This window comes from Neodiprion virginianus, chromosome 3, assembly GCF_021901495.1.
Source record: "Neodiprion virginianus isolate iyNeoVirg1 chromosome 3, iyNeoVirg1.1, whole genome shotgun sequence".
In the NCBI taxonomy this organism is placed as follows: Eukaryota; Metazoa; Arthropoda; class Insecta; order Hymenoptera; family Diprionidae; genus Neodiprion; species Neodiprion virginianus.
Window position 1 is genome coordinate 7,107,078 of NC_060879.1, and position 15,226 is coordinate 7,122,303.

At 40.5% G+C, this 15,226-nt stretch overlaps 1 protein-coding gene across 1 annotated transcript; it reads right to left on the reverse strand.

Annotated features, from left to right (window-relative positions):
* Nucleotides 1–13: 13 nt before the first annotated feature.
* LOC124301088 (A disintegrin and metalloproteinase with thrombospondin motifs 6-like) lies at nt 14–13,482 on the reverse strand. The gene is made up of 15 exons (XM_046755774.1): nt 13,335–13,482; nt 11,875–12,275; nt 8,869–9,189; nt 8,686–8,775; nt 8,023–8,180; nt 7,777–7,935; nt 7,326–7,470; nt 2,891–3,100; nt 2,685–2,799; nt 1,957–2,217; nt 1,736–1,856; nt 1,548–1,662; nt 1,228–1,478; nt 733–920; nt 14–666 (listed from the first exon to the last, which is right to left on the reverse strand). The coding sequence occupies exons 1-15, from the start codon at nt 13,480–13,482 to the stop codon at nt 218–220; spliced, it is 3,132 nt and encodes a 1,043-aa protein (XP_046611730.1). The 3' UTR covers nt 14–217.
* Nucleotides 13,483–15,226: the final 1,744 nt, after the last annotated feature.

Consider the following 15,226-nt stretch of genomic DNA (forward strand, 5'->3'; position numbering starts at 1 on the left):
TTAAAATCTCGTCTCTAAATCATGGCATGTAGAAATGCTTCCTACCTCTATAAAAAAGAGAATTAAATGTACTTGAGAGCTGTGTACAGTATCTAGTTCGCAAAATCTCACTTCGGAACAAGGTGGGAATAATTCGAACGACGTGCGAACGGTCGTTCATATGACCACATATTTACAAGGTAATCAGGATTGGAATCCCTATTGAGTTAAGTCAGCGTTAAGGAGGTTCTGACGACGCGTGGCCCTCCTCTTGGATCCGTTGGATATATTTTACCGCATCCATTCCAACAAGAGTGAAGTCTGTCTCATTGGCCTTCGGTTGAGGGACGAAATCTTTGGGAAAATTGACGATATTGTTGTTCTCGTCTCGTTCAAGGATTATAGTAAGTGTTAAGTTCTTGATGTCCTCCTTGTCAAACACCACTTGGCCCTCCTTTATGTTGCTGACGCTTCTCGATGTAGTCTGACTGTCACTTTGATCGGTCCTCTTTTCTATAATTGACGCGCGATCATTCGTGTCTGATTGTTTCTGATTCGTTCGAAATTCTCCGAAATCTCCTGCCAAGTCAGTGTCCATCTTTGAACCGTCATCATTGCCGTCAAGTTCGTGCACAGTGTTTTTCACACCTAAAGAAGTTTCATCAAGTTCGTCCGATTTATCATGCACTGAAAATTCATCGGCATTACTTTCTTCGCGTTCATCTTCATATTCGTTATCGGCACTTTTATTACCACTATTGCGGCGTGTCCGTACGAGACACTGTTGTGTATCCTTTGGCTTTGGGCCCTGGCAGTAATTCTCAGCGATGATGTCCGCTTCTTGTTCACCGTGACCGACTGGCCGAATGCATTTGACAGCTCGCTGTTTTTTGCAACCAGGAGTACAGGGGTTGCATCCTTGCCAATCACCAATCATCCATCTATGGAATGCAGTTCGACGAAGGTAATTAAGGGTAGATTAGTTTTGGTGTGATCATTGATTACGGGATTGCCTATTATATAATGTTGACAATGTCAAATTACAAGAGAACTTTGGAAATCTGCTTGGAACGTTAATGAAATAGAAATAAATACCCTGTAGTGTACAACTCAATTCATAAAGGACACGTAATTAATATCAACCCCTTGGAACTTCTGGTTGACCTTTCCGAATCCCGCTGAGTTTTTTGTCTCTTTTAGTTACACGAAACTCAAACAACTTGAACTCAATTGGAACACTTTTCTCACCTAGGGACACATGGTGCCTGATTGCAAGGTTTTACTTTCTCTTCAGGCTTGGTTGATTTCTTACAGTAAGTATCCTCCACTTCTCCTCCAATCTTTTCCACGCATTTAGGTACCGAAACTGCTTCTCCTGGACCGCAGAGTGCATTACAACGTGTCCAATCGATGTAATTCCAGGAAAATTCAGGCTTTCGAGGGGTTTCTTGTTTCAAACCCAGTGAATACTTGAGGGTGACGTTTTCCTTGGGATATATCTAAACACCGATTTTTTGGACTGTCGATCTACCGTAAAGAACAAAGAGTTTTGCTGCGCGTCAACTCACCAGTATCACCAACTCCTCGGATACGGGTCCAGGAATGTTAAGTGCCTCCTGCCTCGCTCTGATCATACCAAGCCAGGCCTTTGAACCCGGGAAATCAAACATGCCCAGTCGATTGCTGAAAGTATTGCACTATGGAGACCTCAAAACCACTGGCCGTAGTATATGTGATATGAATTCAGACAAGTTACCCGTCGATCAGCACGTTTTTCGATCCCTTTGTCCTAACCACTATCCTCGCCTTTGTGGGCTCGGTTATCTCCACACGGATGTTCTTAGCCTCTTTAGGTACGTCAAGCAATTTCTTCAGACCTTCAAGCGAGGAAAACTTTTGTATTTTTACGCAATCCCGAACGATTTGGGCGATAATTAACGGAAGCTCTGGAGACTCGTGATTGAACGGCGAACCTACGTGGCTGTTGAGCGATGAATTTAGTCCCTTCTTTGAGAAGGCACGAGGTGCTGTCCCCCTTACAAACTCCGCACATATCTTCAACCGCATTGGATTCCATATCCAAGTCGCAAGGTATTTCTCTGCAGTTTCCTCCGATGCAGACGTCCCGTATTCCCCTATAGCAAGTTGTGCCATCGACGACCTTCGGCTTGAGAGATGTCAGCAGCTTTGTCTCACTCAGACAAAACAGCACGCAGGGATTTTCGGACGCCTTTAAATCTTGGAAAGAATAAACACGTTTTTACTCTCCAGCCTGATGTATAATCAATTTCACTGTCGAACGAATAAACGAAGCTCGTAAGCACGAAGGTAAACATATTGCTCTCAGATTCCTATAAATTATTCAAAAGATTTATTTCGCCCCACTTTTTAGTAGAATCCAAGAACTGACTCGTCCATAATCTGCTTACCTTTCACACGGCCAACCCGAATTACTCGTTTCTGTACACAATTCGCGATTGGAAAAAAGATTTTACCGGTGAAATATTATAATTCATAACATAAAGTTGTTTCGTGCTTGGAATCTGAACCAGTAGCTTATGAAATATTTTGCATGATATTTTTTTCTTTCGCTACTTGATCCCAAATTAAGAAATTCAAATTGTGCTTATTTCGAGGACTATTCAAAAAACTTCTATGGTGTCTCTGACGATTATCTATTCTTTAGGGATTAAAGTTAAGCTCACTTTCAGGCAAATTATATCCCACCCATTGATGAATTTTTCCGTCCTCCGGAAAGACCCAGTCGTCAAATTCTGCGCACTGTACGTCGCGAAAGGATGGTGTTCCGATCTCACACGGCTTTGAAAGACAATTTAAGTCAAGAATCAGTTGTTTCATAACAAACGTAAAACGGTTTCCAGTCTATACGAAATCAACTATGGACGCTCACTTCAGTCGCGCAAATTTTGTGCCGCTTTTTGATGCCTTGGCATATTTCACCGCCGTTTGAAGGCCTCGGATGATTGCACTTTCTTTCAGAAAACGCCACGCCTGAACCACAAGTCCGCGAACACCGGCTCCAGGGTGACCAGGCGCCCCAATTAGCGTCAATGGCTCCGGGACGTTCGCCAATCGGCAGACACTTCATTTGGTAGCACCACTGCAACAGAAGAAAACGTGACTCGAGGTGTGTCAATGTACATGTCATCATTGTGCAGCAATGAGAGAAGCACGAAATGCGTGATATTTGAAAAGGAAAGTGAAGTTATACTCAGATGGTATGAAAGCTCTAAGCTTTTGAAGAGTCCGTAAGCTTTTCACTAGAATGCCCGAAACGAAGTTGTTGTTTCTCATTTTTAAACCCACGTCTCGTGCCTCTAACTTTACCTAAAATACTTTATGACTTTACGAAAGCTTTAACGAGATTACTAGAAGCTTACTTCGATGGTATGTACCAGTCACTTACATTGTTGAAAAAATGCGCAAAACTTGATAAAAGTAATTACATTGTGTGATTGGTTGCAGAAATAAAAAATCACGAATGATTTCTTATTGGCAGCATATTCCTACTCCGTTACGATAACCCATGAAATTATAAAATGTCTAGATCTGCTGACGCCACCTGGCTATGATTCAGAACCAAGGAGATTCGCAGACGTCGTCAGAGCAATTGCCTATCAGCCGGGTTTACAGTTAAGCTAACCATTCGCCACTCTGGGAGCGCCCGGTGTTCCACCGGCTGAAAAGTCGCTGTGTAATATTTTATTACACACACGGGATACTCACGTGAGAATAATCAGTCGCGTCTCACTTTGCACTTTTTTTTCTTATAATTTTTAATGCTGATTTGCCTCAGGGGGTTTGATTTCTCTGCCGAACACTTCATCGAATCTTTAAGATTTCGTCGGGTTATTTGCAATTCTAATTATCCGCAACATTTCGTTCAATGAATCACCACTCTTGTAGTTACATCAATAATACAAATACATGTACAAAATTCCCGCTGCGTAATTGTCTCGATAAAAATGTTCCCAAACTGAAGAACTCATTAGCGGAAAAATCTAATCTGCGTACGTCGATTCTTACGGATGGTCTAAAACGAATTACGCATATTATATTTTCATTAAAATGTTCTGGATTTTTCAAATGCCATTTATCCATACCTGCAATATCATCAGAAGTTTTTCTTTCTTTCTATACACAGAGGAGAACGAATGATTTTAGTAAATCAAAATTCTCAAATCATCTGAATGTAGCTTCAATTACATAAAGCAGCTAAATCAAGCAAGATTATTGTGATACGAAATATTTTATATGTTATCTGAACTCTGAATTATTATACCTTGACTCGATAATCCTATTTACGAATAATGTCTAAACGTACCACATCCTAAACAGAGGTTAAAATAAATCTGACATCATTTACAGGTACTTGACTTTTGTGCTTCAAACGATATAAAAAATTGGCAGCCAGTTGAAGATAACGAGGGTCAGGAACCGATCGAGTTTAGGTGGATTACCCCATACATCACCGACTGATTTCAATGTTCCGACTACCGTCTGATCGGAATTCACTCTGAATCGATTCTGAGACCTAAGAAATACCCTTGTAAAAATCGCGGAGTCGGCAATGAAAATGCTAGCATCAATTGACATTAAAAACCAAACATTCGGCACAGTTTTTGTTTGCCGGAAGTGTCCAAGTGAGATTTTCGTCAAAAAGAGGAGAGTTTTTACTACAAGAACGGACTTTGTCGTATTTTCTCTAGAGTGAATAATCACGGTAAAAGGCCGAACAAAGTGAAAGGTTTGATGAAAGAGCAAATTTTCACAAAGGAATATTTCACACGTCGGACGCCTGTGGATCAGCTAATTTTTTTACACAAAGTATTCCGACTGTACGGTGAATTTTTCAAGCATATCCGGTTTCCGTTTTATACCATGAAATAAACTTGTCACATGTTGAGGTAAAGCTACGAAGTGTGATGAAATATAATTGAACAGGATTTGGTTCTTTAAAATATATTGTCTAACGCATGAATTCATCACTAGCGGTTTTTGTTCAACTGTTGTTGTTAAACCAGAACCTAATTTGTCAGTACAAATGTTTCTAAACCCACACGAATATGTTGAATTATACGAGATCATCTGTCTTCAGAATATAAACGAAGAATTTTCATAAACATTAACAATTGAAGAGGATGAAATCGGTATGAACAAGAGCAGAGAGTGTTGTCGTAGACTGTACGATGTCAAGATCTGTAATTTGAAAGTCAATCAGCGTTTAAAGCATGCAAAAAGGGCGTCGGTAGTGGGAATAATAAAGTTGTCAGAAGCACGAGGTCGCCAAAAATTGCGACAAGTCTTTGTTTTTTCGAATTAAGCACTTTTTAGTAATTCACCTTTTTTTCTCCGCAAGGCGTCCCCTCCACAGGAGGTGTCCGTTGTGACAGGCAACCTTTCCCAGGAACAGCGCACCTCAATTCCTGGCAGGTCTGAAATTCAAAGTTTATTCTTTATTCCCAGAGACGCAAACACATCTTTACAGGATGGCACACTCTGCAGCGCTCCGAGACCGATAAGTCAGTCAGCGAAAAAACTGGCTGCAAGCTTCCGTTTTCAACTGCTAGATAGCGTTTGTCTGCAGCATCAGAATTTATCAGAATCGTCGACTCTTTCTGAGACTGATATTCCGAACAGTTTAATTTACAATAAGTACCATTTCGTCAAGCTTTATCAGATTGGAACAGATTCAGACATTCTCCGATTATTTCAGAAATATTGAAGCACGGAAAGCTTCGAAGAAAAATGTCTCCACGAGTTTCTCTATAGGGACGTTTTCGAAAAATTTCCAAAGATATTCAAACAATTTCAGAAAAGTATAACCCTTTATCCAAGTACTTGAAGAATCACATATTTCTTTACGGTTTTCTGAATCTGATTCCGCGTATCCACATAATTATGAAAAATATGTGAACACACACAAGAATCAAATTTATCTCTTGTTTCATAATTTTTTTGTGATATCTGATTTCCATTTTGTATGTTAAATACTTCAGTTAATATTCTGATGTAAATACATTTTACCCAGTTCTTTTCGACAAACGAGAGCTTCTTACAGAAATATCGCGTTCTCTAAAAAAACAAATATAGGCTTTGTTGCATTATGCTTGGCGATAATTAATTCTCACAACTGATTCTCAATGCTAACATCAAAGAACATTGTGAATTCCAATTTTACGAAACCTCCGCTTTTCATCTCGGTAGTTAAGCTCACTGCCTATGGTTGAACGAATCAAAGCGGCGCAAAATATGTGGAGTGTAAAAGCTTTCAGTTGGCTGCATCCTCCGAGAAAATATAATTTGAATTTGGAACGAATGCGCGTTAGGACAGATGCTCAAACACAGAGCGGAGGCAAGCGTACGTCGCTCCACCGCACAAAGTACGTTTTATAATCTATGTTTGTTCAAGGATTCCGCCGAACAAATGAGGCTGTTTTTCTTCCGTACAAACAAGGTTGGAATTTCATCAAATAAATTCAATCCACATCAGAATCGCACACATACACACACTAAAACACTCACACACACACTCACACACACATGTAGATCATCAGCGAAGGAATCTATACTCTGGTTAAGTGATCAGTACACTGAAATGAAAAGTTTTATAATAATTCGGTAATCTATGGAACGATATTAGAAGATCAATTCAAATCTTTTTTTTCAAGCAGAGAAACCATGATTATTCAAGCTTATTAATCGGTTTATTGAACAGTTCTCGGTGATAATTTTGTTTTTATCTGCGGAAAGATTTTTAGCACTGGTCAAGAAAGATCATTTGCGGATACTTTTTGAGAGGACATTTTAGTGGTGTGAAAAAGTTAGTCGTAGGGTTGGAAGTTGAGTAAATTAAGGCCTAGTTGCTCAAGAACCAGGGAGTTTCTTCGCAACGTCTGTTCTTCACGAAGGTCTTATAGCCGGTAGTCGTGAAAGAAAATTTCCATGATTGTCACAGACTCAACCATCATTGAATATAATGTCTCATGATAACAGACAGAAGATTTCGTCCTGTTGCAAACGTATTAAAATGAACCGAGAAAGGTGAGGTAGAATTTAAAATCTCTCGTTTCAAAGCTAACGAGAAGACTTGAAATTCAACAATCAGCACTCATTTGGGTAACCAAATTTTCATCAAAATATTTGTGTTGACTATAATTTTTTGCCTGTTCAATGTATAACAAAAGTCTTTCACATCAACTGACACATGGTCTCTCAAAGTTCTGGTCAAATTGCTCTATTGCAATGTTTTTCGTTTTTTTTCAACATGACATAAAAACGTCCACCATGTACATAGTTGAACAGAATCGATAGTATCTACTCACGAGTCCCAAATCACACTGGCGGACGTCCTGGCGATAGTAAAGTCGGCATTGGTCATCACCATTGTACATGACACCGGGTAACATCTTGTTACCAATGAACTGATGGTCCTGCGCCTCGTCCTCGAGGCAGGTGCCCATTCCAGATCTGAACATAGAATAACCAGGAGTGAAGTTGACTGGCTGAAATGAACTAGAATATCCGAGCCGAAATCAATTAAACGCAAAGGTAATTCCAGATACGATGAGGTAACTTGTCCTAAGCAACCTAAATTAGTGTTAATGCAGCGCTGATTGGGAGGAAATTGATGAAATACGAGGAGTCGCGTAGATTTGGGAGTGCGAGTTGGGGTTTCTGGAAAGCTCGATGTATAGCGGTTGAGGAAATTTTCACGAGGATGGAAAGGCAGTCACCTGCTTGCGCAGGGGAGCATAAAATTTGCAATTTCCTTACTGTAAGTACGCCTTGATGCTGCTCTGTGAACATTTGGACCACCCTTTTGTGACGTAAGGATTTCCGGAATACATTACGGAAGTTTCAATGTAACCGTCTCGGTGCACAGTGATTCCTGAACAGCCGTTCTCCTCTTTGGAGTCGTGGGACATGCCAAGCCTTAAACAATACTTGAGGTCAGAGGTCGCGAAATCGCAGTCACAGCCGGAGTACTTCGCTGTACAATGTGACTGTGTGATCTCTCACGTGTGTCCGATTTGATGAGCGATGTTGTACCCGGTCCTCAACCCGTCGTCCTTTACAACAGCCGCACCTTTAACGGGGTCGCAGGTACTTCCGATGGTTGTTATGCCAGTGAAACCGCAGAGGGATTGCGTCAAACAGATATCTATCCTGCCAAACTCCTGATTAGGTAATCACATTCGTCGATAGCTAGTGAAACTCAAAGCTCCCGCACAGTAAGGAACACCAACTGATCATCTCACAGGTTGAGGATGAGTGGCCTCAGGATCGAATCGGGAGATTTTCCCATGAGTGACAAGCATTTTGATGAGCCATATAAGCTATGCTTGTATGATTTTAGTTTTGATATAAAAAGTCGTGATTCGACAGTTGGTCAATGCTCGTGAGCGGCAAGATTAGACTTGCACCTACTTAGTTATGAGTACTGCAGAGTCGTGGTGATTCGGATGAGTGTCGTCCCCCGGATTCATCCTCTGTTGCCATTGTTGAAAAAACTTCAGTGTGGACTCCGCGTCTTTGTTCACTGATAAATTCATCTATGATATTGTTGGGTTGAGTTACGGTGAATCCAGAAAACGAACGTGGTGCAGGTGGATTTCTTATCATAATTCTTAAGTACTTTAAGCTAGGTGTTTCAACTAATTTAAAATTATTGGTAGTACAAACCTCGTCGTCTTCTACTCCGAGTCTCATAATCCTAACGATAGCTAACTCCATTTGGACACCGAGGCTGCTGTCTTGAAACAACCCAGCAGCCTGTTGAAGAATCCGAGAAACCAAATCGTGTAAATTCAAATAAATAAGTAGAAACGTCCACATTACTTGCAACGTTTAACGTGACAGACTCACCATATTGAACAGAGTCAGTACGTAATTTTCTACATCAAAATCCTTGTGATATTCCAAAAGCGTTCGATCTAGAACAACCAATAATTCTATGGTGTAGAACGTGGCATTATTTGGCGTGTCTCTTTCCCGTCTACTCGCAACTCGTTCTGCTGTTTTTTTCACAATATGCTGGTTGACTTCGCACATCGCTTTCCCATTTTCTTCGAAATCCTTGCTCGCTCTTTTATAGACTATGTGAGGATGCTCGATGTCTTTTGTGAAATCGTAACCCTCTAGTGGTTCAATTACGTACAGCGAACGTTTCGTTCTGATGTAGCCAGCCTGCAAAACGTGGATCAGAAAATAATTTTCAAACGATCTGTAGAGGTTGCAAAAAACGATCATCTGAACTATTCTGTCCATTGTTCAGAATTCCATTTTGACTTAGCAATAACGGTTTTATATTATACATAAATAAGGTACGGGTATGATTAACTGCACAAAATTTCTGATATCTGTTTGAACGATAGTTTTTGAAAAAGTTTCACTCGATTCTAAGAAATTTGGGTCAAATTTCCCTTTTGAGTTGATGCAATATGATAAATATCTCATTAAAGACCGCGAGTTCCGTAGGAACTCGATGGTATAGTAGATAAATCCCAAACGTTCAATCTCAATTCATTCAATGGCTGCTAATTGGCGATTCAAGTAGCCCGTTTATGTTAATGATCCATAAAGACCTACGTAGAAATATGGAATATAGATGTCCTAAATAACCCCTGGAAATAAAACTGTGAAAAAGCGATGCAAGTTTCTGATTTCAAACAATGAATCACGGTTAAACGCCAAGGATACATCTGTATTAAACGTAAGAATTTGGGAATCTCGAAGATTCTGATCATAAATAAATGAGTCAACCGGATACACCAAAAACGTAAGCTGCACTTGATCAATAATTCCTTATAGATGTTGGAAATTTCGATTACAATTGAAGGAGCACTGGCATTGAGTACTTTAAAATCTTTTTGTTTTTTTTTTTTCATTCCTTTACTACAATCTCTTCCAAAGATTTTGGCGCAAGACCAACAAAAAAATTCGAATAATTGAGCTCTTTATACGAGGTCTATAACAGGGAGAAAAAATTTATACTTGAACATTTTCACTCTCATAACAAAAACAAATTCAAGAAAATTTCAAATATACATCAACGAATCGCAATTTGTAATAATTATAGCTTTCTGATCGCAACCAAAATTGCAACATAGCGTTAAAAAAAATACAGAAGCTTTCAGCTTTTTTACTACTACTTGACCTCTTCCGGAGGTCAACTTTTTTAACCATAGACTTGACTGTAAAACTCGAAAACAATCGGTCTTCTTACAAGGTGAACAACTGTAAAGAATGGATCCTTGAATACAAATTTATGGTTCGATTTCGAACACTCAACACAGACGCGCCCCTTTAAATACGGTTAAAGGAGATGCTTCTTCCAATGCCGCATCCAGACAGAGGGTACGAGGTTATTGGTTCAGTGGATATCCGGCTTATAGCTGTTGCAGAAGCACTTTAATCAGAACTAAAACCGATTCAAATCCGCAAACGGATGCAATTAAACCCGCGAAAGCGCTGTTGTGCCGAATCGGTGACATATCGCACCGAGATACAGTTAAAAAAAAATAAATAAAAATAAACGTTTTAATCACAGGTCATATATAAGTTTCTGGTGTCGGTGATTACGATTCTGAGGCCAGAATTACAATGTTCAATTTACACCATACAAGTATACGGCATTTAATGAATTTTCTGGTTACGAATCTGGTGTAAGAAATATAAAATTCAAAATGGCAAATATAATATTGCGACGATTCTAATCGGAACTCGAAGTTTTACAAGACTGACGTTAGTCAAATTTGCATCAAGTATCATTTGGAGAATGTATGTATTTTTTTTTTTTTCTTTCAGAATGATTAGCAAAATCAATGATCTAGGCTTGGGAAGCAGCTCGTTTCATTTTATGTCATGTTTTCAAAATTTCGAATTCTTCAACGTTTTTTTCTGTAACTCAAAGTAACTTTTATTCATATTTATAACGATTGTTCATTAACCCTAGATTTGCAGTAGTTTTTTAATAAATCAGTTCACGAAAATAGAAATATTTCTTGCTAAAAAAAATGTGCGTGCAGAGAATTCTCAAAAAAGGTATCATATATTTTATTTTTGGCTAACTAGATTGAAACCTGGAATGAGCTTAAAGCTTAAAGCTCATAAAATGCCACACATTTTCAAAAACAAATTGTTGCAATTGCACAATTGGGAACGAAATGGTGGCAATTTGAAAAAAGTATGGATTTTTTAATCTCGGAAGAATACAATTTTCATGGAAATTCAAAAATGGAGAAGCAGTGATAAAAATTCGTTTGTGATCGAAACACAAAAATACGTATCTTGTGAAATTGCATAAAGATTGATATGCCAAAGTTAAAAATCGGTCGAAAATAGTCGCCATAGAATGATCGGCGAATCCGTATGGACTGGGCCATATTCGAGTGAATTCCTAACGACTGCATGTTCCGTCATCTGCTCAAATTGAACGTGCACGCTCTAGAATCTCAGATCAACTATCCGCCAGAGCGTCCAAACGTCTGCGATGTGTGTAACCTCAAACCGTCGTCTCTTAAAATTTAATGCGCATGCGCTGCAACTGAGATCATTTAGTTTCCAGCGCAACCAACCGTCCCAGATGTATTTAACCTCGAAAACGTTGATAGTTGTCGGTGGCAGAATTGTGCTCAACTGACTACTGTCAAAATTTTTGAGGTTAAATATGTCGCGGCTGGTTGGTTGCGCTGGAAAACAGCTGATCTTGGATTGTGGCGCATGCGCATTAAATTTCAGCAGACGATGGACCGTGCAATCATTAGGAATTCGCTCTGTATGAACCACCGCCCTTCAACGGGTCATTAGTGTTGCTCAGACACACACGAGGCCGGAGTGTGGCATAATTATGAGGCTATGTGATGGACTAACAAGACCGTAACACGCTGACAGTGCGCTGTTCTCGTTGTGATCCCGAACACCGCCGTGATAGTGACATTCGGTGTCTCTGAGCCTTCTCATCCTCCCGTTCCTGAGGAATTCTTCGTCGGTCGCTGGTTGTCCAGCCTCCGGTATCCGATCCTCGAGCACAGCTCCAGGGGAGAGTAGTTTGTGGTTGGGATACAACTCCAGGTGATGCTCCTCGCCGTCAATGGCGACTCTATAATGCACCATGTCGTCCGGCGTCATTTCGTCCCTGTGGCGATCCTTGTAGTAGGAACGTTTGTAGTGGTGGGGCAGTTGGTAGGAAAGGAACTGTCCGTCGGTCAGCACCTTCCTTGGTACCACTATTTCGAATTCTCCCGACGACCGAACCTCCCGGGTGTATCGCCCTGGAAATTGGAACGCGCGTTGAGCGCCGATCAACCCTGATTCTCGACTGCGATAAGCTTAACTGCGAATCAACGGCACGGCTTAAGTAGGTACTTGAGCACAAAGGTCAACTGGACCAGCGAAGAGCAGGTCGATCGAGACGCGATGAGAAGGTTTGCCGTACAGTGGCTACAATTTTTCGAGTACAACGGACTGGGCGCATTTATATTAATACTTCTAGATCCTTCAATTTGGACAAAAAGCAAAAAAATATGTAGGGTGAAAGGTTAAGTATTGGCGGAGATGATGAAAGAAGTTTTCCAAGCTTCCACTAGTTCCGGTTACCGAATAGCACATTTTTGAATTTTTCCACAATCATTTCGTATGTCCTAAATTATGGAGATATAGCTAGACAGATTTGGACTAATTCTTAGCGAGTGGTGCGACAGAACTTTTGAAACTACTTCTAGTTGTTGTTAAGTATATCCTGAATTCCAAACAAACGGCCAACTCAATTCGAATAGTATTTGGGAGAAACATCAACTATCCAATGGTGACACGACGCAATTGAGCTTAGCTTTTCTGACCATCGAGCTGGTTACCATCTCTTTTTCATACAGTGGACGAGGCACGCTACGAGTCTGGGGCTGAATCAGGGGAATAAAATGTGTCAAAAACAAGCACAGCAATACGAAGGGCAAAAATGGAACTCAATATCCTGGACCGAGGAAGCCATTCGATTAAGAGGTAAAAGGTTCTGAAACGGACAAACCGAGCAAGCGATGTTCGACAGACGAGAAGCTGAGAAAAAGAAACGGAAAATATGTCTTGCGGGAACGCGATCGATGCTATCAGCTCCTGCGGGAAGTAGAAAGGAAAAAACAAGAAGGAAAAAAAAATTGTGGAATGAGGGGTTACTGCAAGCTCAACTTGACAAGCGCAGCTGCTGTATGACAGACCTGCAGTACTGCCGTGTAAAAGAGAGCTGGAAGAAATGTCGTAAATGGAGAAGAACGGATTCACCGATCGCGTCGGCTCCCTCTCCTCTTTCTCCTTCTAATTCTCTCTCGCCCTCTTACCTCTGCATGCAGTCCTCGAGGCCGTGTGTGCACCCTGATATTTTTCCCAGCATCGTACATCAGCGCTGAATAAAACGAGGAGTATATTCAGTGGTAAAAAATTCACCATTATCACACCTCGTTCGATCGAGCACCCGGGAGCTTGCATGATGGTTTATTTTACTGCTCGATGGAATCCAAGAAAAATAATCACAAAATCTCTGGAGACAAGAAGAGGAGCGGATCGCTTTCGAGGAAATTAATTTACAGGTGTCAAATGAAACAAACGAATCCTCGGCGCGATCTGAATTACAGCGATATTCATTCTGGTAATTTCGATACGTTGTCGTCTCTCTCTCTCTCTCTCCGCGCTTCTAACTTCGCTCCTTGATGGATCAAAGCGTTATTCGAGCTTGGAGGCAATAAAGTCCTGGAGAAATATTCACACCGGAGAGCGTGAGACAGTGAAATCTTAGTAGCCACCCCACAAAAGCCTTCGACTTCTATTCTTTCTCACTCTGTGACGCACGAGCTCCAAATAGAACAAGATCCTAGAAAGGAACCATTTGTTACACGACAGACGTCAGTGGAAATGTTTTTCCAGAGAGTACCTAACACTCGGAGGTCAAGAATTTTTACCCGTTGCAGTTGAAGTATGAGAAGTCGAGAGGAAATCCAAGTCCACGCTTTCCATTGTCATTTTCATTCTCTGGAGTGGCGGAAGTAAGTCAAATTTTCACATCACAGGGTACGGTCTTTCCTCCGGAATTCTTAATAAATCTCTGCTTATTGCCGTCGCAAAATAACAGGTGCTAATAATAACAAATGCCGTTCCGCTAATTGAAAAAGATTTTAAGCTAAAGCCCTCACGATTCAACCCAGCTAATGAATTACTCAGAGAACAAAGAGACATGCATGAGAAGAAAGGAATTCTTTCATCTTTTAACAGAGTGCAAGTGAAGAGTTTTTATCGATTTTCGATTAGTATCGAATTGATAAAATTCCAAAGTAATTCGGCACAATCGCATTGTATCAGTTGGTACTTAAAATCTTTATAGCCCTCACGACTTTGCTTAATTGCAGATTGATCGTGAGCTTCGTTCGACTTTCACAAGCCATATTCTAGTGGATTAGGTTCGCACTAGAAAACTGGTCGGGATTTTAACCAGAAGCCAAGACAGCGAAAATTCGGGAAGCACGATATACGATTCAAGAAAACGCCCGATGGGCCGAACCGATTCCATCTTTTTACGGGTTTGAAAATTGGATTGAACTTGGGTCTCCATCCTAGGGTTCGTAAGTGGGGATCACCCTTACAGTGACGTGATAAATGATTATACTCTTCATTAAAATATACAGCTTGGGGAGTGGTGAGGTATCGGTGACTGGATCACATTCGAATAAATTCGAATAACGACGTGGAAATATAGAATCAACTACGAGAATATCCGTGTGCAGTGCAGAAGCAATCCGCTGGCAGAGCTGCCGCCCACTTATTATACGCCGAATAATATTAAGCGCAATGTATTCAAGGGAATATTTTAGCAATTCAAAATATTGTTTGGAATTCTTTGCTTCTTTTCTACTCCATTTTATTCTTCTTTTTCCCTTCTTCTTTTTACCCTCTGCCGTTTCAGAGGAATATCCTGCAACATCGTGTGCCGTTATATTCAAAACGTGTGCCGTAAGCGAGCAAACGACTTTCCAAAGAAAACACGTTAAAAGTATCTTCAGTTACTTACTTCGACTTCAGCCTTTCTTCCCAGAGAAAAGAGGTAGACATTTTTGCAATTTCTATCGCCCGTCACACTCGCGTCTTTTGATTTAGCACAATCAAGCTGAAACAACGAAAGTTACTATTAATTAACTCGTTGTCATTTCAGAGTCACTCAGGAAAAACGCGACGGACCGAA